The sequence below is a fragment of the Lineus longissimus genome, chromosome 8 (genome assembly GCF_910592395.1).
Source record: "Lineus longissimus chromosome 8, tnLinLong1.2, whole genome shotgun sequence".
Taxonomy (NCBI): domain Eukaryota; kingdom Metazoa; phylum Nemertea; class Pilidiophora; order Heteronemertea; family Lineidae; genus Lineus; species Lineus longissimus.
Window position 1 is genome coordinate 8,769,468 of NC_088315.1, and position 26,231 is coordinate 8,795,698.

Below are 26,231 nucleotides of genomic sequence, written 5' to 3' on the forward strand. Positions count from 1 at the left end.
TGTAAGGTATGTTTAAAACATGAACGAACATGAACCTCATTTCATCTGTGTACGTTTTATTCATGTTTATTTGCATTTGCGTCACCTCTGTAGATAAAATAGTATTGACACAGAATAAATTGAAATTGAAATTGAATGATAAAAAAACTAAGCTCTTTTTTGGCCACGGTCTATGGATTTGATATTGGTCGAAGGTCGTTGTGATCACCGATTCTTGTTACAGACACCACCGCAGACGAGCGATTTTAGTCGTCGCATGCGATCATGATCGCAAAGGTTGCAACGATTTAAGGTCGCAGCGATTTAAATCTCTCATTTGCGGGGTACTTTCATCCTGAGGGAATCGGTGGTTAAAGTTCGCTTCTCCGGCACTGTTTGAGTGCAGGGCCGGAGAAGCGAACATCTTACCCCTGATTTCCTCGGGATGGGGTGCTTCAGGGTCCGTTTAAAGAGCAGCATGCCGGTGGCCGTCGGTTATACAGAGAAGTATAAGATATTCTTCTAAAGAGTAAAACCACATTGATGTCGACCGTCAGAAAATCTCTGACTTCCTCTAACATTTTAATATCAAACACAGAGAATTGCCAAAGAAATTATCTACAAATTATCACTCAAGCCGTCGTCTCAGCTGATTGGCCATCTCACTTCTCTCTTGGCACAATACATCTTGACCCGCAATGTTTTGAGATCGCTAAATCACTCACGGGATAGTGGTGACGCAAACGCATGAGCGTCGGGATGGGCAAAACACTGTTGACACAGTGGCACAGAACTATACCTTATCTTATGTGGACTCATATCGCCGACAGGTATAATATGGCTGATGTATATAGACTCTCATGCGCAGGAAGACGAAAAGCCACCTGTCCTTGATGCGTTATGACGCGAGTGTAACAAGAACCATGACAACAGAGAAGATATTCGTAGCGAGTCTGTCCTTTTTGCTCGGTAGGTACAAAGTAAAGTACTTTTTTTCATAAAAAACAAAATGACGCGTTTATACATGTATAGCGTATACATTCTTTTCTATCGGAACGATTTCCAGCACAATTGACAATGATGACACACACAGCACACTTGTGCAAATGTATTGATTTCATCATTTATATCTCCGACACACTCCCGTAGTCACCTAAATTTTGATATTTATCAACACTCACTCAAGGCTGTCATTATAATCAAATGTAGATTAAAATGTACTGATGTGTACATGTATATGCAGTTGAGGTATCATATTGCAATTAAATAGCCAAACTGTTGTTTTTAGATATCCTACAATATCGCAGAATGCGATGTCCTTGATAGCGCCCAGTTAGTTGATCATGCGTGCATGTGTCATTTTGGTTATAGACTGTATTTGTCTAGTTCGACCATTATTCTTGTTTTTAATTTCCCGGTGTATAAGTTTGAAATGTCCCAAAATAGAATGTTCGGGTGAACAAAGGGTGTTATTTTTCGCTATAATCTCTAGACTGTTGATGGCCATGGCCTCTATAGAAGCTTATGCCCATGATAATCCGTCAGAATGCAATAGGGCCGGACACTTCTTTTTTGGGGACTTTTTCTACTTCTACACCGGCCTTGAATAAACAGTCCAGCATTCGATAAGAAAAGCCATGATAACAGGTATCCTGTCCCCACCCATTTTGTTGCGTTCATCAGTCAAATCTCATGCTATTTTTTAGGGCGAATTGATATTTTTGATAAAAGTCACTTCCCAAATTTCATTTTGTCTGTATTGCAGTGGTGGGCGGATTGGCCCAGCCAAGCAGTGTAGTGCGGACATACAACCCTCCGACAGACTGCACTTTCGAAACAGGGACGTGTGGCTGGCACGATGATAATGGCGGGGACGATTTTAAGTGGACACTGGGCTCTGGGAGCACCACCAATGACATCCGATATATGGCGCCTTTGAATGACAGGACTCGAAACAATTCATTTGGCGGCTACATGTTCGTAAAAGACTATGCTTGGTCGGCCACTGCGCTCAAAGCGCAACTATACAGCAACACGTTCAAATCAAACTACTCAGAATGTAAATTAAAGTTCTTCTACTACTTGACTGGGAATTCACCAGGACATTTGAACATTTATGCCAAATATGGTATCGAGGATGACAGCCCTGTGACGAAACTTTGGAGTAGCAAGTACTTGCCTTACAAGGAGTCCTGGCAAGAAGTTACAGTAGGGGTTGGTGGGGGGAGAGAAAAGTTGTTCAGTTTGGCTTTTCTCCTCACGGACATTCCCAACGGGTTTGACGGAACTGCTGCTGTTGATGACGTAACCTTCTTCGACTGCGTTCTCCAAGAACCGCCGCTGTACCCCAACCCGGGGTCGTGCCAGGATTACTTATGCCAGAACGGGCTGTGCATCTCCGGTTCAAAGTTATGTGACGTCACTCACGACTGCGGCGACGGCAGTGACGAGGATATGGAGATATGTAACACGTACCACAAATACGATTTCGAGAGTCACACAGACTTCGTACAGGGTAATGACACGATTGAGGACGATTTTGACTGGTCGTTGCAGAGTGGGCCAACAACATCGCTCCTGACTGGGCCATCACGGGACCACACCAAAGGTACTGCTGGTGGCCACTACATGTATACCGAGGCGTCACGTCGGCGTTACAGAGAGCGTGCGTGGCTCCTGATGCGGCCATTTTCGGCAAACAGCACCAATTGTCGTCTGCGTTTCTTTTACCACATGTACGGGCAACATGCGGAGAAGCTCAGCGTCAAAATACGCACGCACAGGAACAGCGAGCCTGAAGAGATTTGGAGCAAGGGTGAACCGGAGGTGGATACATGGCTACCCTCAGGAGATATTGACCTCACCCTGCCATCTACAGACTTTCAAGTCATCTTTGAAGGACAGGTCGGGGTCAGTTGGCTTGGCGATATCGCCATTGATGACGTAAGTTTCACCCCTGGGTGCAAGTTCAGCAATGATCCGACCCTTCCCCTCGCCGATATAGTGACCACCACGGCGCCCCCCGTGACAACTAAACAACCAAGCAACTGCTCTGACAGCCAGTTTGAATGCGTCACGACCAGAGAATGCATCGGAAAACAGCAGATGTGCGACTTCAGGGAAGATTGCAAAGATGCTTCAGATGAGAATGATTGTCGTAAGTCTATTTTCATTTCTAGCTGAAAGGGGGTATCGAGATGTTGAAATTCCTGCCGCCAGCTTCTCCATACACGTTCCCTTCCTTTTTCTCATCTGACATAAAACTATGCCACCACCTACTCCATATATGTTCCCATTTGTTTACTCGCGGACATGTTTTTACCCACCTGGCCCTATATTCGTTTCATCTCATCATCCTTATACATCTTTCATTGTTTTTACTCCTCTGATATGACACAAAACTGTGCCACCACCTTCTCCATAAAGGTTCACCTCTTTTTGCTAACGGACAAGTTCCGTTTTTTCATCTGGCCACCGATGCCACGGCCTCCTCCATCATCAGGTAGGCCTAAAGTTGTACAAGTATAATCCCTGCAACATAAAACACCTGGCAGAACATGTTAATCAATAGGCCGGGTCTATTTGGCAAGCCGCTCGCCGAACAGGTATCTTTTTTGTCCTGTTTGGAGAGCCGCTTGTCAAACAGCACTAAAAAGCCACCCTGTTCGGCCAGCCGGGCTTGCCAAACAGGTAAAATATCTACCCTGTTTGGCGAGCTGGAGACTTTACAACACATTAGCCAATCGGAGAGCAATGGCGTCATATTTGAATTAATATGCGTATAATTAACAATGGCCGATTGCTCGCTTTCGATTCATTTTCTTTTACAAAACTCCTTGTCAAAAATCGATGGAGAGGTGTATACACGAGTATGTGATTATGTAAAATGGCTAAGGTCCTTCGCTTTAACTCCTGTATTGAATGATAATGAGCTCTTCGAAAACTACAAATATTAATGAGTTCGGCTCTCCATTCAGGACAAGAAAAAGTCGCTGTTTGGTAAGCCGGGCTAGCCAAATAGTCACTTCCTAATCAATAATGCACACTGATGCCTTCTTTTCAATTCAAGTCTTCTAACATACGAATCGTGTGCTAAAACTCCTTCCGGCACATTTTGTTATTCAAAGTTAGAGCCAACAAGATTACGTGTGGCGCTTTCTCGAAGCTGCTCCCGCGAAAAATAAGATGAAGGAACCACTTTGTATAGAACAGTGCGTTTTCAAAAACCGAACCTTTTATCCTGTTCTTTACTTAAGCCAAGCAATATTGCACATTCGAGGACGACAACCTCGATATGGCAGACCAGCTCTGTGGTTGGAAGATTGAGGTTGATCAGACTAGTGACGTAGTGTCGCCGAGCGCCCTCTATAGATGGGAAGTCGCACAAGGCAGTGGTGAAAACCGCCCGGGTGAGTCAATCGGAGCTTTAACAAACCGAACTTCGAATTTAAAGATTGCAAAATATATCTTCGATCTTTGCGGAATTGTGTTCACATGCCGTCATTCATTTTCACCACCTTGTCGAACGACGATGTAAGAAAGCAGCAGTAAGTGCGCTCTACAAAGAACTCGCAAAGAGGTTCTCAAAATACGACTCCGCCCTCGCATATTTCCAAATAACGGAGTATAAAGACTAGTGTGCTTCGAGTGAAATGCCTCGATGCAGTGTGGCTACAAAGAGACCTGCGCTACATCAAAAAAGGTATACTCCAAGTAATACGTTTTTGCTATATGTATGTAGAATAGTTGATGTTGTTTAACTGTATCAGCAGTCATCTCCGACTAATACATGTGTTTGCTACCAATGAGATATTGATATCAGTTCTGGAAACATGTGGGCCTACTGCAATACTGACTTAATCGTTTTCCTTTAAAACCCTAGATAATGACCACACTTCGCTGTCTTCCAAGGGATACTACGTCCTTGCCGACGCAAAACCAGGCACTTACACGGATACGTCAAACTTCACAGCCACCATCTCAAGAACTGGCCCACAATGTCGCCTGGGGTTTTGGTACCGCATGTCAGGCTTCAACGGAGGAGGCTCAATAGCAATCATGTGCCAAACGCCAACAGAAGTCCACGAGGTCTCCGTCATAACACACAACGAAAGTCCGAGCTGGAACCAGGAAATCGTTCCAATCGGATCACAAGAAAACATCCGGGTCATTATTCAAACAAGGCGTGGCTTGAGCTGGGACACTGGGATAGCAATTGATGACGTGTATTTTATTGACTGTCAGCCACCAGCGATGAGCAGACAATGTCTTGAGGATGAGTTTACATGCAGTAACGGATACTGTATCAGTAGAGAAAAGAAATGCGACTACGCAAACGATTGTGGTGATTCTTCTGATGAAAACGTAAGCAAAATCATTTTTTCATTCGCTCATCGCTTCGTTTCCTCTATGTCTGGTGTGGGGAGCCGGCGCGATGACAAACTGCGATGATAGCTATTTTTGTACGAGCGGGTACAGTGGGCGTCAACTGCTATCGGCCATCTTGAATTTCTTAGCAATGAGTCACGTGCAGCCGAACCCGAAGCCTCAATGCCGGAATAAAGTGATGGAATCTGAATGAAAGATGGCTGCCACTGCGGCCATCTTGAATGAACAACTACAAACGCAGAAATACTCGCTTGCACAATGATATCACCGTACACATGGAATTTGCGATAATTCGAGATCTGCAAATATAAGTGACTTGCTTTATATGCTCAAGGTTCTTATCTCGAGGAAAGGGCATTCTAGCAAATACATTGTATACTTTATTGCTGGCAGGTCCTCCATCAAAGTGGCAATCCCACAAAAGATTGGCGATCTGAAGCTTTTGTGAAATAAAAATGTCGCACTATTTCACACTGAGTTCAAATTGCCATAGCCTGGCTATTAGACACAAATAAAATCTCCACCCTAACATAAAAAACTTCTGTGGTTCGACGGTTAGAATGCTGGACTTTCGCTCTGGTGGTCACGGGTTCGACTCCCCGTGTATCCACGAAATTTTTTCCCTTCATTTCCTTTTTTTACAAATTCGTTGTTTCAACGATCGAATTACTCCTACCTTTTTACTATAGTAAGACCCAGCGGTTCATCACTTATTTCAGGAAAAACAATGCAACACGTTCTACAAAGCTCGCTGTGACTTCGAGCACGGCATGTGCGACTCCTGGACCCACGACGAAACGGGCGACTATTTCTGGCGACTCAACAAACATGGCACTGCATCCCTTCAAACCGGGCCGGAGTATGACCAGTCCGAGCACTCCAAGGAAGGATTCTACATCTACTTGGAGGCGTCGGGGCCTCAGGTTGTGCAGGGTGAGACGGTGCGGTTGGCATCCAGAGTCATCAAGGGAGGGTTGAAGGATTGCAAGGTAATGTAAATGAGCATATTATTACTACCTAATTAGATGCAACTGCAACACGTCGCTAAATGTAGCTTTCAAACCATCATTCTCCATGCACGTTCCCTTCTTTTTACTCAAGTGAGGGTGATATATCCGTCTACCTAATATCTCGTCAGCCTTGGGGTAGGTGCCTCAGAGGTACCTCTACAGTACATGCTGTACCTATCTTCTAGACCATCAGTCATTCCCATACACGTTCCCTTCCGTTTACTCAACGATGGGCGATATACCTTCAAGTGCTGTTTCATCAGAATTTGGCCAGGTGTGTGGCTCTTGGCTGTATCTCCACTTGGTACCCAACTTCGCAAACCAACCTTCCGAAGGCCGAGCCTTTTCGTTCTTGCCAGGTTGGCGTTCGAAGGTAGAGTGACAAGCTTTGAAGCTGTTCATTTACTACCGTCACAATCTTGCATACAGATACATGTATGTGTCTTGTTCAGGACCGCTCGGAAAAAAACCTTACCGACTACTTTCACTTCAGCTGCGGTATTGGTACCACATGAAGGGCGCGCAGATTGGCTCCCTGAACATCGTAAGGCGCTATTCGTTCTTTGATAACGGAACAGTGACCCTGAAGACGCACAGAGGTGACCAGGGGAGGTACTGGCTGAGGGGAGAGGTCGACCTGACGCAGCCAGAAAACATCACCAAACAGAATTTCCAGGTGACGAAACAGGAAAATTTAGTGACCTTGATAACTCCCTGTTCATTATACAATGTAAATAAAAAAAGTATACAGAAGAAACGCTGTGGATGCAATGAAAATAGCTAAAGGAAAGGCCTGATCCAATACTACTGCAACAACTTTCGATGACGTAAGTGACCAAATCATGCAGAAAGCAGTGACCTTGACTTTAGCTCAGTCACCTTTCACCTTGACCAGTGACCTTGACAAGTCATGAGAAGACCCTTATGCTCAATAAAATGTTCGCGGCGGTCTAGACTAACCTTGTTACGACCACTGTGGTTTTGGTATGACATTTTGATATTCTTCCTTTCTTCCCGGCTGCAGGTTATATTGGAGGGTGTGGTTGGAAGCGGTTTCGTTGGGGATATTGCGTTGGACTCGCTATCCATGACACCAGGCTGTGAATGGGCCAATGAAAGTAAGTCACCTTTGGCGGATGAAGTAGTTTTGGTCAGGAGCACCTTGTTGATGCAATTCTACCATTGTATTGTTTTTCTATTCCACGGTTGTATTATCAGAGGTAATCAAAATGCTCAGAAGCACTAAACATTACGGTAGTTATTGAAGACCAGATGATTTCTACCGAATTCCCGCGACCATGATCTTTCTAAGGTTACATTGCTTTCTAAAATAATTTTGTTCTCGCATTGCTCGCCCCACATAATTTTGCCTGCATGCTGCCCCGTCATAGGATTATAAGCCAGATACGTCGAGATGGCAATGTAGCATTGATTTGCACAGGGCCACGTTATGGAAGCAGCGGTCTCGATTTTTCGATTGAGATACAGACGGCGTGATCGAGTTTCACGTGCTGTACAGGATAGGCCTACGACGGAATGGCGCCTCGGCCGGAGAGTTTCAAGTGTGTTTTGTGCAGACAACTCGTCACTAAACGTTTGGTACCCTAGTACCACCCGAAGCGATGGTGTGCCGCCAACTCAACCTCTACATCCGGGATTACTTGATTAGAAATTCAAAGTGACTGCGCACCGGAAATGGGAGAGCGCAGTGACCCCTGGGAATAGATGCTGGCCGCCGGCTCCGATTACGACGTCTTACAGCATCTGGTGAAGACATTCTTGGCGTCGTTCCGAAACTTGGAGCCGCCACCTAAGATGTACAAGTAAAAGTTGACTGCACTGTTTATCTCAGCGAGCGTAGCCATTGTCCAGATGATGATATTCATCCGGTACATCCAATAGATGTTGCTGAAGTCATAAGCGGCAGTAACCGCGGGAATGGTGAACAGGATGTCGTACAAGGAAAACGGCGCGCAAAGAATTAGAAACGTGACAGACACCAAAACTAACATTCTTGTAAGATACCGGCTTTGTGAGTTGTCTGTTTCGTGTTTCACCATCTTGTTCCTGTTCGATTCAGCGCGTCTGACGCCAATGATGATCAAGATATTCGATACTAGAATTACTGAGAATGGTATAATACTCGCCATTGTGTGGTAGTAGCCGACAATGATGGATTCTAACAAAGGGTGTTCTTTGAAGCTGAGTAAAAGCATGACAAAGTCGGTCCCAACCAAGATTGTGTTGTAGGTTAAAAACATATGAGTGTTTAAAATTCCTGGTATCACTGTCAGGGCAATGATAACTTTAGTTGCGCGCTTTGGGGTACAAAGTGTCTTTGTCAGTAGCGGAAATAAAACTGCACATGCGCGATCAAGTGTCATGGCGGTAAGGACAAGTCTTGACGATAACCCACTCGAATATAAAATGTAGGCGACTGTCCTGAAAAGGAAAAATCGAATAGACTAAATAACCGCATAATAAATGCTGCCTGCGGAATCCCGTTGAAAAACCCCTTTCCCGTATTGGAGTTTTTCGCGTGCTAGTTTCCCCAAAGATATAGTCTCAAATTTCACAAGATTCTTTCGTGGAAAACACCAGCACACGACCAACAGCCACTGCAGCCGGTCAGTAAAATGTGGTGGATGTGATATCACACAGGGCAGCAGGGAGACACTGTGCCCGAAGAGACTATGTCCACGACCGGATTGGATAAAGAGCAGTATCATCTTTCAGCTCCGGAATGGACATTATCTCGTACGCAGCTTTCCATCACATCGAGCCATAGCGGTTACATCAGACTGCCCTTGTATACAAAGGAACAGACTCCTGTTTATATTCTACATGACTTTATCTCACCTCAGTCTATACTGCCTAGAGGATACCGGGGAAATAAGACCGGACTGTCTATTTGACTGAATAGCCATCGAATGCAAAGATGGCAATACGAAGAATTGAAGGAGTATGAAGGCGACGAAGACGAAGACGTAGGGAAGAGGGAGACGGCGGAGGAGGAATAGAAGAAGAAGAATATGAAATACATTTACGTAATGCAGTCATGAATTTCTCAACGCATGTAACAAAAACCAAGAAACACTAAGATCTCTCCCGACTTTCAATTCCAGAAGTTGGCCTTGTTGCACTTCAACAATGCACGGTGTACCCTACTACTTACTTTTGAGTATAAGTCAAAATGATTTGGAAGTCGTGCCTGATGGCCAAACCACGGTTCGTCAAGAGAACCAACACCAATAAGTAGGCGAAGAGATGAATTGCGTCATGGACTGCTAATGCAGTCATATAGAGTGAGGTACTAAACTGTCTGTACTCCTTCCTCGTCGTAACCATGATGGAGGTCAAGTTGCCAAAGATCCCGATGACAGCGACAGCAGCCGGTGCCCACACCTTCATTACCCGCAGTACGACCTCCAACTCCGGGTATCTGCCTGTTTCCAACAGATAGTTTCCGGCGGTCAGCCATTTTGTTTCGGTGGTCGGCCATTTTGTGTCGGTTCGATTACTATGGTTATCAAGATCCATCTCGATCGTTTATTTTTCAACGTGGGCGCACGGAATTTGTTTTTGAAATTCACGAAATCGAGCTGCAGCATCAGAACTGGAGATTGTAGTTAATCAACCTATGTAGCCTATCATGAAAGAAAAGTCAGCAACGCGAAAAAAGACCGGCCGCACCGGTTCGACCAGTTCCGGAGTGTAATGAAGAAGCACATGTGGAAGTAATAAGGAGAAAGAAATATGCCAAGTGTGGGCTCGACTCCAACACAGCGCGTTTTGAATTTTAATCACTGCGCGTTTTCCGGGGTTTTCGAACGAGAGATTTTGTCAACGATCTGTTCAGCGAGAAATACGCAAATTACAATCATGAACTGGCGATACTGGTGTTCTGAGTATGAGAATTCCGATAACTAGACACCTCCATATTACAACAACTTTCATTACCTCTACACTACGGAGGCAGTGGACCGGCCTCGTCCCTCAACATGGAGGAAAGACGCTCAGGGTGACGAAATAGACTGCAAGAGTCTTAATAACCCCGGGCATGGCGATTAGTTTTAAACCACCGGTGTTACCCGATACACAGACCAGAAAGATGAGATAATTGTAGACCGCCACTGTTTTTACGCAAGACAGCAATCGGTGATAGAGGCTATTTGATTTACCCCGGGCGTTTTCTTCCAGCTAGAACATGTGAAACATGAATGCGCTTCCATCAATTCAAATCCCGTGGGTTTTTTTGCGCTTCCACCAGTAGATTACCGTCATTACGTCCTATGGACGCTTTTTTGTCGAGATGTTAAACCGGTATAGCAATATTTTGGCGCAAAAGAAAGCCAGTTATAGACTCACCGGCCCTACCGATACCCTAGGCTGTCCATAGTCATCCTAAACATCCTCTCGCCTGGTGGAGGGACGAGGTCGATTCACTGCGTCCGGATGTGCCCATATCGTTCAGATGTGAAATTACCGGATTTTTAGTCTTCCAGCTGGCGGGGCAGGCCAGTCGTGATTTGAATCCTACAGCATGCATGTGTTCTCCGCCAGCGGGTTTACTTTCAGTGGCATTCAATAGCACTAGCATATACCCATGGAGCGGGCAAAGTTGAAATGTAATATACATTAGTTAAATGGGCACGATGATTGAGCTACATTAAATTTCTAACGTTACTGAAGTTTTATTAAAGGTTAAACACGAAATTAACTGCATTTAGGGACTTATTGCTGATGCTATCTACATGCAACCCCCAATAGATTGATTGGAGTACGCTATTTTGCACAATGCATTGAGACCAGTGACAGCAGGTCCTGTTCCAAATAAGACCCTCACATATTAGGCATATCACCTACCCACTCCCGTACCCAATGCCACTGTCGGACCAAAGCCAGGCGCATGGAGAGATGCAGAACGCAATTCAAACTGACAACATCAGTCAGTAAAGAATAAAACAAAGAGCAAGCGCTGGCCACTGTACATATTTTGTCCATCCTGGCATAACTGTTTATTGATACCCTGACTGCATGTTCCGGTAGGCCACTCTGCAGAATTTGCCTTATCACTCAGGTCAGTGTTTCTCGAATAGAACTAAAATAGAACAGGTTCATTAATCTCCCTGCTAATACCCTGCACCATGGACCAGGTTGTATAGTACTACATACGTGCTGGAAGCTAATACTGATGTGGCAGGGAGAATATGCGTGAAGTTTGTGTATGCTTTTGAGAATGAGCGGAGCTCTCCAGTCGACGTGCTCTCTGAAAAGTTCTTATTTATTCCAAAACCACCAAGATATTCGACGTATGACACCCTCAGTGACACTCTTACTTATGATCCACACCTACGAAACCAAAAGTTGCAAGAATTCGACGCATTTTCGAGGCCCAATTTTGAAACAAAAATCGCCTCCTATTTAGCGGCCACAACGCGCATTATAGTATAGATTCCGCGAAGATGACGTCACTGCAGCTGCTGCCCTCTATTTCCCCATCGCTCAATTACAGGCAATGTCGGACAAACATGCGGTTTCGTAATGGATTCAGGCTTTCTAACTAGGGCAGTTAGATTCAATCTGGCATATGTCCGAGTGTTGGAAATACTACAAAATTGTTTTGAATATTTCTTTCTCTGACTCTATGGTATCATTCATGCTAAAAACAATGCGCAGGGTCAAAGATAATTGACTAATTTGAAATAAGCTCAAATGCGTAGAAATAAGTGTCGATGTCCGACTGTCACGTGACTAAAACGTCATCAATATCTTATGCAAATGACCTTGTGAGCTATAAATAGTAACTTCGCGGAATGCTATTTGCGTGAAATGTTCGACTCTTCCAGCCGCTTACCCATGTCAAATGTTAATGCAGCTTACTGGTTAAAGAGATCCAGTCGTGGAACAAAATCTTTATTTCGACGTCGACGTCGACTTACCTCCTATGCAGTTCATTGACTGGCCCCAACGTTATGCAATGTTACCCAGATTCCCAGCTCACATAATCAGCTACCTGAGGGCATGGAGGTATAAATCTTATTTATACCTCCATGCTGAGGGGAATTCAAAGCTGCTAAGATTTATCGATGGAAGCTTATTCCCGCCTTGGGTTTTACCGGGCCGTTCAAAACTCCCCTATTTCTAAAAGCGTTTTGTGATAGGTTTCCTTTAATGCAGCCTTTACCAGCTGGTTATTGATTCCCTCAATCCAATCAGCCTCAAGGAGCTGATTATCGATTCCCTCAGATCACTCTGCCCCTACCAGCAGGCTAATGATTCCCTCAATACATTCAGCCTCCACCAGCTGGTTAGTGACTCGCACGGCGCCTTCAGCCTCTGCCAGCTGGTTATCAATATGTCACAAAATTCCCTCCACTTGCTGGTTATGGATTCATCAGGGTGTTTTGATTGATAATTTTTTGCTGTAACATGTTGAGCGCAGCTAGGATTTCACTGCCTTGATCTATCTGAATTGCGAAAAGTTATGAAAATAGTGCCTTGAGGCAGATTCTATCCACAGCGACTATCTCCGATAGATTTTTAATATATATATTCCAGATGTTCTCCCTGGACAACCGGATGGTCCAAAGCCCCTCCAAAACAACTGCACAGACCTGGGCCTCCACCAGTGCAACAGTGGCGAGTGCTACCGTGCCAGGCAGCGATGTGACTTCATCTCTGATTGCGACGATGGCACAGATGAGATGGGATGCGGTAAGATTATATTTCTGTTCAGGTTCTTCAGAAGAAGAGAGAGTCTTAGTTCTCAATTCTCTTGTTCTCTGATTGATTTCGTACCTCAAATTAATCGTTAGCTCTTGTCGTCCATCATGATTTCATTACCAACCTTATTCTGACCAGGAACTGTCGAGAAAATGTCGGCATCTACAGGATAGATTTTCTATGCCAAAGATACTGCCTGGAAAGTTAGTCATTAGTGACATAATTACAACCAACCCCTTGCTCCCATGCAAATTTGCTGAAACTTGGTAGTCATAGTATTGTATACCTGTCTACAGCATTGTTGAAATTCATATTCATTGCACGTTTAAAATGAGAAATTTTCAAATTCAAGTTCAACTTTCAAAATTTGGAATGAACTCCGAAAGCAATTAATGATTTGTTCTCCTTTAGGTTCGAGGTGTAATTTCCAGAGTAGCACGTGTGGTTGGAAGACTCAGTTCACTGGAGCAACTACCGCACACTGGATGCGTAACAAACATGAACTAAACAGCAACCAGACAGGTGAATATTCTTCTTCTTCAATCTTCAATCTTCTTCTTCAATCAAACAGGGAGGGTTAAAACCCAAGATGTTTTTAAAACTACCCTCGATTCTCCATGCGCCTATTTGAACCACCCTCCAGAGTGGTGTGCCTCGAATACCAGCAATCACTGTATGTTTCAGTGTGTATTGTGACAAAGTCACAACTGCACTCCGAATGACAAGCGACATCTCTTAATTGGCATCATTTGTGCGTCAGTGGCACGCCAGCGCGTAGGTTTCACATGCGAAACAAAGAGAGATAACCGCGTCACTTGTGCGTCATTTGAAGCAGGAAGGATGTCAATTGTGACTTGGACTGTAGAAGGCCGGAAAAGGAGGACTTTAAACCATCTCCCTCTCATTCCAGGATCCTACCTGAGGGTCTTGTTCAGCAGTCAAACAACCACCAAGGCTATCCTGGAGAGCCCTCTCTACACTACAGCTAGCCATTCCTGTTCATTTAAATTTCGGTACCAACTTTCGGAACCCCATCATGCCGGAGCGCTACAAATTAAAGTTAAAGACACGTATGGTCACGTCACGACCGTTTGGTCCGCTCCGGAGAATGCCACGTCTGATTGGCTGGAGGCATCAGCAGACGTCGGAGGTCATGTGACTAGAGATTTTAGGGTGTTAATCGAAGCAGGGGAGCCAAAGACTAGTGCCAGCGTTGATGACATTCAGTTTAAAGACTGTGCAAAAGGTAAGAATACTATTAACATGGTCAGGAGCCGTTGTGACCATCATATTCCATTATGAGTAAGCAGAAAGTTGTGACTGTTCCTAGCTGAATTTACAGTAACGTCCAGCATTTAATTTGTCTGTGATTGCCAAAACAATGTCAGTCCTCTCTTACTGTAAAAATTCAAGTCCAAACAAAATTTGGCGCTCTAAATAAAAAAGCTAGAGATTCTTTATGACATCTCATCTTAATTTCAGCGTCCACGTCTGAATGCGGTGAAGGCTTTTTCCTCTGTCGAGATAACTCCAGCTGTGTGGAGAATCGCTACGTCTGTGACAAGACACCCGATTGTGTTGACCAATCAGATGAAGATAGAGGCATTTGTGGTAGGTTATTCAAAGCTGAAATAAGTAAGGTCATTACCTCGAAATTTCTACAACCACTATTGTTTAGAAAAGAGGTGTAGGTGATAAATATGTATGGTATTAATTTTACTGCCCCACTCTGAATGTCATTAACTAAAAACTGGTAGGATTTTTCAATCTATGTGTGATATGTACCTTTTATGCAGTGTATGACGTCACTTGCACAATATGAAATACCTAAAGACCAACAGGACCAATAACTGATCAAGTTGGCTAGAAGTATGCATGACGTTTTTAAATGAAATGGCCAGGGCCATTGTGCTCACCTCATGTGGAGGAAAGATGGATAAAGAGCATGGTATTGTGTCATGTAGTGTTAGGTTTGATGTAGGTCCAAGCAATTACAATTTCCCCAAAATGGCCAACTTACAGTACATTCGACCTCTGTGACCTTGAAAAGTAGGTCAAATCAAAGAAGACCCGGGTGACACATTGAATGGTTGTTAGAATTAGATGTACCTATGATATAAAATTGGTGCCAATCGGGCAAGTCATTACTAGGAATAAAGGCATTTTGAAGAATTTAGGATTTGCCCCCTCCCTGGAGGCCAAACGGCAAATCAGATCGCACCAAACTTCGGTACCTGAGATCACCTGACCAAGGGGTACATGTGTACTTAATTTGTGATCAATAGTCATTGCAGTTAAGAAACAGGCCATAGTTACGGCCTGACGGCAAATTTACGCCATTTGACCTCTGTGACCTTGACAAGAAGGTCAAATTAAAAACATGTGTGACATATACTGTATGGTGGTTAGATGTACCCATGATATCAAATTGGTGGCAATCGGGCAAGAAGTTAAGGAATAATCACATTTTTAAGGTTTTTGGATTTTGCCCCTGGTGGTCAAGTGGTGAATCATATTGGACTAAACTTCGGTCCCTGAGATCACCTGACTAAGGGGTAAATTTGTACTGAATTTGGTATCAATAGTCATTGCAGTTTAGAAACGTGCCATCGTTACATCCTAACGGCCAATTTACAACATTTGACCTCTGTGACCTTGAAAAGGAGGTCAAATCAAAAACCCGGAGGATATATGATGCACCTTTGCTAGAAGTACCTACCATATTTTTTTCAAAATTTCCCGACTACTATTAAGAGAGATATTGCATATTTTCACTTTTAACGTTTGGCCCCCTGGTTGCCAAACCATGAAACGAATCGGACCGAAACTTGGTCTCCAAGGTGTCATTACATAAGGGTACATGTGTAACAAGTTTCAACTCAATAGCTCTAACAGTTACGAAACGTGCCCTGCTAACGGACGACAGACGACGACGGACGACGACGACGACGACGGACGACGGACGCCACGGTATGGGATAAGCTCACCTCTGCTAAGACTACTAAGAGGTGAGCTAAAAAGACAGGTTTTATTGAGCATGTTGAGTTTTTTTCTGTTTTCTTTTTAGTGCTCCGTGAAGGGGATTGTGATTTTGAGCACAAGATGGATTGGTGTCAGTGGAAGAACTCGGGCGAATGGGTGAGAGAGAGTATGGAAAGTTTCAGTGGGTACGCCAAGAGATCAGCGAAAAGAGTCAACAGTAAGTACTGGTGTGAACAGCTAAAGGATTATAAAATTCGATTCAGTGTTCTCACAAGGTCATTTGTCAGAGTGTCCCACCCTATCTTGGCAGCATACCATTACCAACCATGGAAGCAGCCACCCTACCTAACCTTGCTCTAGATTTTGAAACGAGTTTCTTAAGGGCCTCGCTACCTGAAATTGCTTGCCACCCTACCTTGTTATCTTGGCAGCTCACCGCCCAACCATGGAAGCAGCCAACCTACCTAACCTTGCTCTAGATTTTGAAACGAGTTTCTTAAGGGCCTCGCTACCTGAAATTGCTTGCCACCCTACCTTGTTATCTAGGCAGCTCACCGCCCAACCATGGAAGCAGCCACCCTACCTAACCTTGCTCTAGATTTTGAAACGTGTTTCTTAAGGGCCTCGCTACCTGAAATTGCTTGCCACCCTACCTTGTTATCTTGGCAGCTCACTGCCCAACCATGGAAGCAGCCCCCCTACCTTGCTCTAGATTTGAAACAAGTTTCTTAAGGACCTCACTACCAGAAATTGCTTGCCACCCTACCTTGTTATCTTGGCAGCTCACTGCCCAACCATGGAAGCAGCCACCCTACCTTCCTCTAGATTTTGAAACAAGTTTCTTAAGGACCTCACTACATGAAATTGCTTGCCACCCTACCTTGTTATCTTGGCAGCTCACCGCCCAACCATGGAAGCAGCCACCCTACCTTGCTCTAGATTTTGAAACGAGTTTCTTAAGGACCTCACTACCTGAAACTGCTTGCCACCCTACCTTGTTCAACACACTGGCGAAACTTCTTGAATATGAAGGGTAAACCACCCTACCTTGAGAAAACCCTTTGCAGAACTCTGCGATTGTGTGGAAATGAACTTTAAACACATGCTCAGGGAGACAAAATATGCTGAGGATAGGCAATGGTGCATTTTGCAAAAGGTTTCTTCTTGACTGGTCCTACAAGACCCATGTCACTATGTGCCTATTATTTCATTTTTTACCAGTCAACCTCGTCCCTCCGACAGGTTTCTTTGCGGTGACGGACTTTGAGACCGAGCGAGATGCCAAACCAGGCGACATAGCGTCTCTCACCACCCAGGTGTTCCCAGCCTCTCAGCCCGACTGCTACATGAGATTCTCGTACAGGATGTACGACCCAAAGGCTGGCGTGATTGGTGAAAAGGATAATATGGGCACACTGAAGGTAAGGAATACAGGTCAAGGTCACAATTTGTCTGGTACAATGATAAGATGGACCTAGGACACATATTTGATGATTCTAGAGTTAATTTGACCCTATCATTTATCAATATTGAAGTATTCTGCCAGTCAGTTTCGCAAGAATATAATCAATGCTACATTTTAAAGCAGTTTTTGTGACATCCTCTCAAAGGAAAATTGATAGACTACACCTGGACAGTCAGAATCCGAAAGTGAATCAAAACTGACATACTTTTATATTATTAGTGATCGCCCAAAGTTAGACCAGGTGACTTCCAACCCAATTTGGTGTGACACCTCACATATTGACACCTTAAACAAATGACAGAGATATTTCTGGTCACAACATCAAACCACCACAAACACTTAAAGGAAAGGTCCACACAGCTTTTCTGGTGAATTAGTTTCACATGTCAGGTATAGGGGGCGCTTTGAAAATTGCTCTTCCAGGTGTCCACCCTGAACAAGGACAACCAAACGTCGCTGATGTGGATCAAAAGTGGTAACCAAGGAAACCAATGGCACAAAGCCAACATCCCTGTTGGCAACAACCAGAACTACTCGGTACTGTTTGAAGCCGTCCGAGGCGATGGTCCAAGGTCAAATATTGCTATGGATGACGTCTCATTTACTCCCGAGTGCAGACAGGGTAAGCAGATCGCAGTTAACACTGGTCAATGTTCACTAAATTCGACGCCAGCGGCTGAAACTTAATGCAATGGGTTAGAATTGAAAATAAGTGAACGCCCATTTAAAACATGGGAGGCTGTTCTCTGGAAAGCAAAGAACAGACTCCCGCTCTTGAAATTTTCATTCACTTCATTTTGAATGAGTTCTAATTTCTTTAGGATTTCAACTCGAGCCAAGCTGGCGGTACCTATGGTCTGAACCCTTTATATTTCAGCCTATTTACCAGGTTACAACAATAGTGAACGGCACTGTGACTTTCCCATGTTTTACTGCGGTGAGACGAATTCGTGCTTGCCTAAGGCCTGGCTCTGTGATGGAACTCAAGACTGTGGCGCACACGACGAGGTGGATTGCCTTTCAACCACGACGCAGGTTACTCCAGGTGAACATCAATTTTAGAACAACATAAACCTTCAAGACTTTCTTCACAGAACGTGACAAATGCCAATTCCAATATTTTGAAGTAACCTGACACCATGGCATTACTCATGTAATCGCTCATCTGTCCTTGACGTCCTCGAGCGATCATATCAACAGAAAGGTTTCAATGATTCTTTATTGGTGGGTTCTCCTGCAAGAAATTCTGAATGAATAGCATCCCGCGAAGTTACTATTTATAGCTCACAAGGTCATTTGCATAAGATATTGATGACGTTTTAGTCACGTGACAGTCGGACATCGACACTTATTTCTACGCATTTGAGCTTATTTCAAAGTCAATTATCTTTGACCCTGCATTGTTTTTAGCATGAATGATACCATAGAGTCAGAGAGAGAAATATTCAGAACAATTATGTAGTATTTCCAACACTCGGACATGTGCCAGATTGAATCTAACTGCCCTAGTTAGAAAGCCTGAATCCATTACGAAACCGCATGTTTGTCCGACATTGCCTGTAATTCAGTGATGGGGAAATAGAGGACAGCAGCTGCAGCGATGTCATCTTCGCCGAATGCTATTTCGGAGCAGTTCTTGCCCAGAACGGAACTGGGCTGTACTGTCAGAGTAGTGCAGTCTATCACCTTGGAAGTCCCAGGTTCAATTCCTGGTACATGTAAGTCCCGGTATACTCATGCGATAGAGCGGGTGACTCTCTTTCTTCAAAGGTGTTCTCTGGGTTTGCCTGGTTTCCTCCTACAGGACAACTCAACAAAATATTCCCCAAAGAGCCAATAATAAGCAATATTTGCTTACGTTCTCTCAATTCAATATTCTAAAAATGAATGACATATTTGATTTTCTAATCCAGGCTTCTCTACAGGCCACACCACTTCTACCAATGCTCCTACTGCTGATCCCAGGCAAGGCTTCACCATCGGCCCGCAAACTTGCGGGAAGGGAAAGTTTACTTGTGCAGATGGGAAATGCATCGATGGGGCCCTCTATTGTGACCAGGTACCCGACTGTTCGGCGGGTGACGACGAATATGGATGCAGTAAGTTACTTTTGGCTTTGAAATTGAAATATTTTAAATGGATTAACCTTTTGTTGAAAAGAAAAGAGTTTTTAACACAAGTTTCAATTTCAAATGAATTAGGGGTAGGGCGTGCGTTTGGTGTGTCCCCAACCCTTGGAGCCACCCCTTGCTTACATGTGAACATCTCTTTCCAGAACACCAGTGTCCAGTTGGTGCTACGCTCTGTCACAGCGGCACGGAATGTGGTTGCCTCTGCGATTCGAATACCCAATGCATCGATGGGTCGGACGAAGCATTTTGCAATCGAGGTATGTACAGCCTAACAGTCCCAACCAATATATTTCTGATCTAGTGACGCCAGCTAGTTCACTGTATTCAGAACCGGCACATGAGTTAGTGGTGCCAAGATTTCAGATGAAAACATTCCGTGAAAGGGCAGTTGTGACACCGACCCCAAATGTGGAACCCTCTCCGCCAATAAGCAGAAGAACTGCCGATAATATCAAACTTTTAATTGTGTAAATGATCTCCCATTGTCAACTTCTCTCGACTGGCCCGTACACATCTCGAGCGACAATAGCCTTGTCTCCAGATTCAGATTCTTTGGATTCTTCATTGAGCCCAACAACATAATGTTGTACAGTGCACGAAGGTAAATATAATGTCGTACAGTGCATGAAGGTAAATATAATGCCGTACAGTGCACGAAGGTAAATAGTGTGACCAGTACTCGACATACAATGATCATACATGTAAAATGATGTGTCTGTGAGCTCAAATACAGCCCTGCACAAGGCTTCATTTACAAATCTTTACCCGATCGTTCTTCAGATCTCTGTCAGGCCGACTTTAGATACTGCTACGGCAATTCCACATGTTCGTACACGCAAGGAATGGGAACACAGTGTTTGAAGTAGGTAGAAACGCAATCACAATACAGTGTACTTATAAACCGTGAAATGAGTCCCTCCAGAAACCAGGTGTGATGCCAATCTCCAACTTATATTTCTAATAACCAGAGTCACCTTGTACCAGGCAACATTCCTTCTAATTTAGCAACAGTATTACCCCTGCGCCACTCCAAAAATACCATATCAATGAGTGTAAATTGAGAAAAATAAAATGCCCCCAAGAAGGCCAGGATTTTCCTGCAATAAGTCCAAAATGCCAATCTCAAGAGGTAAGATGTTCTGAGCGAGAATATGAAGGGGCTTGCCACATGTGTCATGATAACCTGGATCTGTCATCAATATACTACAGTACAAATCTATGGTAGAGTCTGACGAATATTAGCAGGATTTCAATGCCATTTTTGATAGTTGCCTTTTTCTACATTCTCACAGAACAGATCGCATAAATTTTCTTTTCTTTTGCAGTTGCTCATTGGCGAATGCTGGACGTCGCTGTTATGACAAGTCCAAGCCCGTCACGTCACCACAACCACCCCAAACAACAGAAGATACAAACATAAACTGCACCAGGCCTTATAAACAGTGCAAAGATGGCACCTGCATCCTGGCATCCCAGTTTTGCGATTTTAAACCTGACTGTCCAGATCTGTCTGATGAAGAGGCCTGTCCATCCATCTGCGCATTCGAGGGCGGGCAGACCTGCAACTGGCACAGCAGAAACTGCGATAACTGTTATCAATGGACGCTAGGCTCGGCACAGACACTGTCCTCAGAACCCAAGGCACCTAAATTTGACCACACCTTGGGTACAAGGAGCGGTGGCTTCATGTACGTCATATCTGAGGGGATTGAAAATCTAAACGGCAAAGAGATACGGCTGGTTAGTCCAGTTTATACGTTAGGCGGCCTAACCTGCAAGGTATCGTTCTGGTATCATGTCTACGGTTCTTTCGGCTCTTTGAAGTTGTCAGTCAACTCGTCTGGGCAAGTTCTAGACCTTTGGGTCAAAACGCCAAAAGCCGTAGACGAGTGGCAAGAAGCTTCGGTCGAGCTACCGGTCTGCCTGAAGGAATTTCAACTCACCATAGAGGCACGACTAGCCTTTAACTGGAAAGGTGGAATCGCCGTGGACGACATCCGGATGCAGAATTGTCACTATAAAAAGAACCCGGCCACAACTGGATATTTCAAATGTAAAGATGGCAATTACATACCGCCCGACAGACAGTGCGATTTCCAGACCGACTGCTGCGACGCGAGCGATGAAACACCGGTAATTTGTAAGCGGGAAACCAGGCAATGCGATTTTGAAGTTGATTGGTGCAACTGGGAGAAACTTCCCGGTGACATTAACTGGATTCGCAAGAATGGTACTACAGCTTCAGTAGGCACTGGCCCGAGAAGAGACCACACCCTTCTTGCAAATGACGGGCACTATATTTACATCGAAACATCCAAACCTGCCACACTAAATGATAAAGCAAGGATTGGGCAATATTTTAATGAGACCGACGGAATTTGCCAGATAAGGTTTTGGTACCACATGTATGGGACCGACGTGAATACACTGAATATCTATGTCAGAAAGTTGACGTCATCTAAACTATACTTGATTGACACCAGGGTGGGTAACCAGGGCAACATGTGGCATCGAATGGATTTCCAGTTATCAGCAGATGAAGCCTTTCACATCATTCTAGAAGGGGTTGTTGGGAATGGTTACACCGGTGACATTGCCCTCGATGACTTTTCCTACACCAAAGGTTGTTCACCCTACTACGGACCAACTCCCACTCCCGAAACTGAATTACAATCAACCGTTGCTCCGATTACAAAGCATCCGACTGATTGTAACTTTGAGTTCAATACCTGCGGTTGGTATGAAGCCTACACCGACGAGTTCGACTGGCACTGGGGCAGCGGACACTCAACCTTAGAAGAGCCGAACACGGCTCCAAGAAGAGACCATACGCGCGACACCCCCAATGGATATTACATGTACGTCAGAGACAATACGGTTGCGAACCTAGCAAGCAGAGACGCCCACTTACGAAGTCAACAAATCCAAGCCACATCTTCCGAGTGCAAGGTCAAGTTCTTTTATTACTTGAACACAACGAAACTCACTTCTTCTACAACAACAAAATTAGGCCTGACGGTTATTTCACAGGCGGCGGGGGAAATGGACAAGGTGAGGTTAATATGGCAACAGGCAAAGAACATGGGGGAAAAGTGGAATGAAGCAGTCGTTGGCATCGGACGCTTGGCCAAACCTTTTGTGTTCGAGTTCGTCTGCTACGGCGACGGTCGAGGCAGACGTGTCGTTGCTATTGACGACGTCACATTCTTCGACTGCATGCTTGGCGAACCAACAAGCATCTGTGACAAAGATAGCATGTTTCATTGTCCGAAGACCAGAGTCTGCCTGCAGACGCATTTCAAATGCGATATGACGGACAATTGCGGCAAGGGTGAAGACGAAGAAAAAAATCTTTGTGAAGGCTACAAGCAGCAAAATTTTGAAAATGGCTTGGGTCACTTTAACCAGGGTCGAGATGGGACTGACGATGACTTTGATTGGACCTGGGTCAATGGCAGTTCACCGTCATTCGACACTGGTCCCGATAGCGATCATACAATGAATTCCAAGCTCGGACATTACCTCCATATTGAAACATCAGCGCCGCGGAAGGAAAACGATAAGGCTTGGCTTCTTTCCCGTGTGTTTGTAGCAACCAATGGGAAAATCGAATCATGCAACATGCGTTTTTATTACCATATGTTTGGTGAGGAGGTGGATAGGCTGGCCGTTTATGCGAGATACTTTCGTTCTGGCCCGGCACAGCAGCTGCTTTGGGAAGAGGAAGGAGATAAGGGGAACTTCTGGGCAAGAGGAGAAGTGATTCTGGATGAAAAACAAGATTTCCAGGTTAGTTGAGTAGGGGTCTGTGTCTACATTCTCTGTTTCAGAGTCCCATGTTTTCGAGTTTCTAAACGTAAGCTCCCCCGCCCCGATAAAAAGAGGGTTCTATTACTTAATTTTAAATACAGTTTGAGCACTTTCAGATAGGCTTTGGTATGTACGTATAAAGTGCTATAGAGAGCACTACAAATCTGCTATCAAAATATCCAATCGCTTTGATAAATGTCGTATTATAAGCGTTACTTCCCTGTAGGTGATCTTTGAAGGGACTGTCGGCAAGGGCTGGAAGGGCGACATCGCCATTGATGACATAAGCTTCACTCCTGGATGCAGATATAGCGATACCCCACTACCAGAGTATCAACATGTCACTTCCGAGACAGGAAAACGTTCACTTGATGGTGAGGGTTAGATCAGGCCTAAAGGCCTACGCCGTTTGTCAAAAATTTGTAATTTGTAATTGATTTTGAAAATTTCCAACAATTGCGTAAAACGATCTACATATAAATTCGACATTGCTGTTACCTGTAGACAGATATACAAATACAGTAGAACCTCTCTATTAAGGACACCCTCGGGACTGACAAATGCTGTCCTTAATAGAGAGGAGTCCTGATTAGAGGTCAAATTGAATGGAAAGAACCAATTTGGGACCAAAACTAGTATCCTTAATAGAGAGGTTGTCCTTAATAGAGAGGTGACCACTAAGGGAGGTTCCACTGTACTATTCATGCAGTTGCAGCAATAAAGCCCAAGGCTGGTATCCTTGGACTGTTTGCAAGTGGCCGTCTGGCTTATTGGACGTTCCCCATGGGTTATACCAGGGAATATGCTATGGAGACAAAGAAGGCCGCATATTCAGAAGTTAACGACTTATGGACATGTAGCCCAATGAAGTCAAATGGCGTACTACTAACTTTTGTCTAATCACAAAGTAACTATTCTGTCACCTTCATTTTTTTCAGTTGCAATATCTGTCCCGATCACCTTTATTTTACTCGTAGCAATAGCTGTGGGAGCATTTTTTATATACAGGAGGGAAAAACAGAAAAAAGACACGTAAGTTCGAACAGTCACTCGCAACTTCGAATCAATTCTTGAAATCGCCATTGGTGACGTCACTGCGGCCAAATACTAAGATTTAACTGGTTCATTTCAGGCTCAGGAATTCAGACGCCTACAGCAGCAGGCGTAACATGACAGAGACCACAAGCACATCATTTGTGGTAGGTTGAAACTAACAGCTGCAGGCTCACTTCTCTAGAACCATCTCGAAGAGGAGTGCGCTGTCATTAAGAGTCATTCAAGACAATTATTGATGGTCAGCCACAATCTGCATACGTTTCACCCTTGGCATACGTTTCACCCTTGGCACATGTTTCACCCTTGGCAGACGTTTTACCCTTGGCATACGTTTCACCCTTGGCATACGTTTCACCCTAGGCATACGTTTCACCCTTGGCACATGTTTCACCCTTGGCATACGTTTCACCCTTGGCATACGTTTCACCCTTGTCATACGACTGAATATTGCCATCTTCTACCACAACTTTAAGGTTAACGCATTACCGTTGAAATGTACACACCTCTTAAGTCAAGTTTGACACTGCATTCGTGAAAATAAAATAGATTAACAAACAACAGTAATCCTCTTCAATATCTCGTTACAGGACGACGAGCCCGTCTCGATTGTGAATCCTCTCTACACCATTGTTAACCCTCTCTACAATTCAAACGTTGCAAATGGACATGCTGAAACAGGGCAGAGACGTTAGCAAACAGTACAAAACAGACAGTACAAAAATTCAAGGCGGCAAATAATTTCATTCAGATTGTCAGTCTATTGTTTGAGAAATTAGGTATTTTAAGAGGGACAGAAATATTTTGGAATTTACCATATGATACTCGAAATTGGACAATCCAAATCTTAGTATAATCCTAAGTTATTTGTACAATATGATACTCAAAATGCGACAATCCGAAACTTGTAGTACAATCTTAAGTTATTTGTACTATATGACACTCAAAATGGGACAATCCAAATCTTGGTATGTTCTTAAGTTATTTGTACCATAAAATGCTCATTGTACATATCGATATCAAATCAAGTAAATATCACAGAAATCACTGATTTAGTCCACGTAATTCTGAAGCCCACAACGAAGAATTTTAAGTCTGCAAGACTGGTGAAAGAAACACTTAAGGACCCACCCTGGAACATGCAAATAAATACACAGATTGTTTTGAAATTTTACGAAATGTTACCATAATCTGTCCGCGTTACACTTATGCAATGTCATGTATAATTGCACTTCTTAGTGCAACTGTATGTTGGGCCAGTTAACCATACTTACGAGTTTTGTGAGCAGAGCACACATTCAAAATAATGAAATGGCCAGGGCCATTGTGCTCACCTCATGTGGAGGAAAGATGGATAAAGAGCATGGTCTTGTGTCATGTAGTGTTAGGTTTGATGTAGGTCCAAGCAATTACAATTTCCCCAAAATGGCCAATTTACAGTACATTCGACCTCTGTGACCTTGAAAAGTAGGTCAAATCAAAGAAGACCCGGGTGACACATTGAATGGTTGTTAGAATTAGATGTACCTATGATATAAAATTGGTGCCAATCGGGCAAGTCATTACTAGGGATAATGGCATTTTGAAGAATTTAGGATTTGGCCCCCTCCCTGGAGGCCAAATGGCAAATCAGATCGCACCAAACTTCGGTACCTGAGATCACCTGACCAAAGGGTACATGTGTAC

At 44.1% G+C, this 26,231-nt stretch overlaps 1 protein-coding gene across 2 annotated transcripts; it reads left to right on the plus strand.

The window, feature by feature from the left end:
• Positions 1 to 809: 809 nt before the first annotated feature.
• Positions 810 to 25,943, plus strand: LOC135492144 (MAM and LDL-receptor class A domain-containing protein 2-like). 2 transcript variants are annotated; one of them, XM_064778353.1, is made up of 23 exons: positions 810 to 948; positions 1,745 to 3,136; positions 4,236 to 4,388; positions 4,862 to 5,343; positions 6,087 to 6,356; positions 6,871 to 7,053; positions 7,402 to 7,495; positions 12,939 to 13,094; positions 13,515 to 13,625; positions 14,014 to 14,349; positions 14,586 to 14,714; positions 16,171 to 16,302; positions 17,307 to 17,506; positions 17,974 to 18,172; positions 18,428 to 18,595; positions 19,464 to 19,649; positions 19,826 to 19,939; positions 20,463 to 20,544; positions 21,008 to 23,471; positions 23,719 to 23,866; positions 24,431 to 24,524; positions 24,625 to 24,691; positions 25,136 to 25,943. In XM_064778353.1, the coding sequence occupies exons 1-23, from the start codon at positions 840 to 842 to the stop codon at positions 25,238 to 25,240; spliced, it is 7,374 nt and encodes a 2,457-aa protein (XP_064634423.1). In that variant the 5' UTR covers positions 810 to 839; the 3' UTR covers positions 25,241 to 25,943. The 2 variants fall into 2 exon arrangements, with proteins under 2 accessions (XP_064634423.1, XP_064634424.1); XM_064778354.1 differs by having other exon boundaries at positions 17,328 to 17,506.
• Positions 25,944 to 26,231: the final 288 nt, after the last annotated feature.

Coding starts and splice junctions, on each gene's coding strand:
- LOC135492144 (XM_064778353.1), top strand. CDS start 840: ATGCGCAGGAAGACGAAAAGCCACCTGTCCTTGATGCGTTATGACGCG. Junction 7,054..7,401: donor TCACCAAACAGAATTTCCAG/GTGACGAAACAG, acceptor TCCCGGCTGCAG/GTTATATTGGAGGGTGTGGT. Junction 14,350..14,585: donor GTTTAAAGACTGTGCAAAAG/GTAAGAATACTA, acceptor TCTTAATTTCAG/CGTCCACGTCTGAATGCGGT.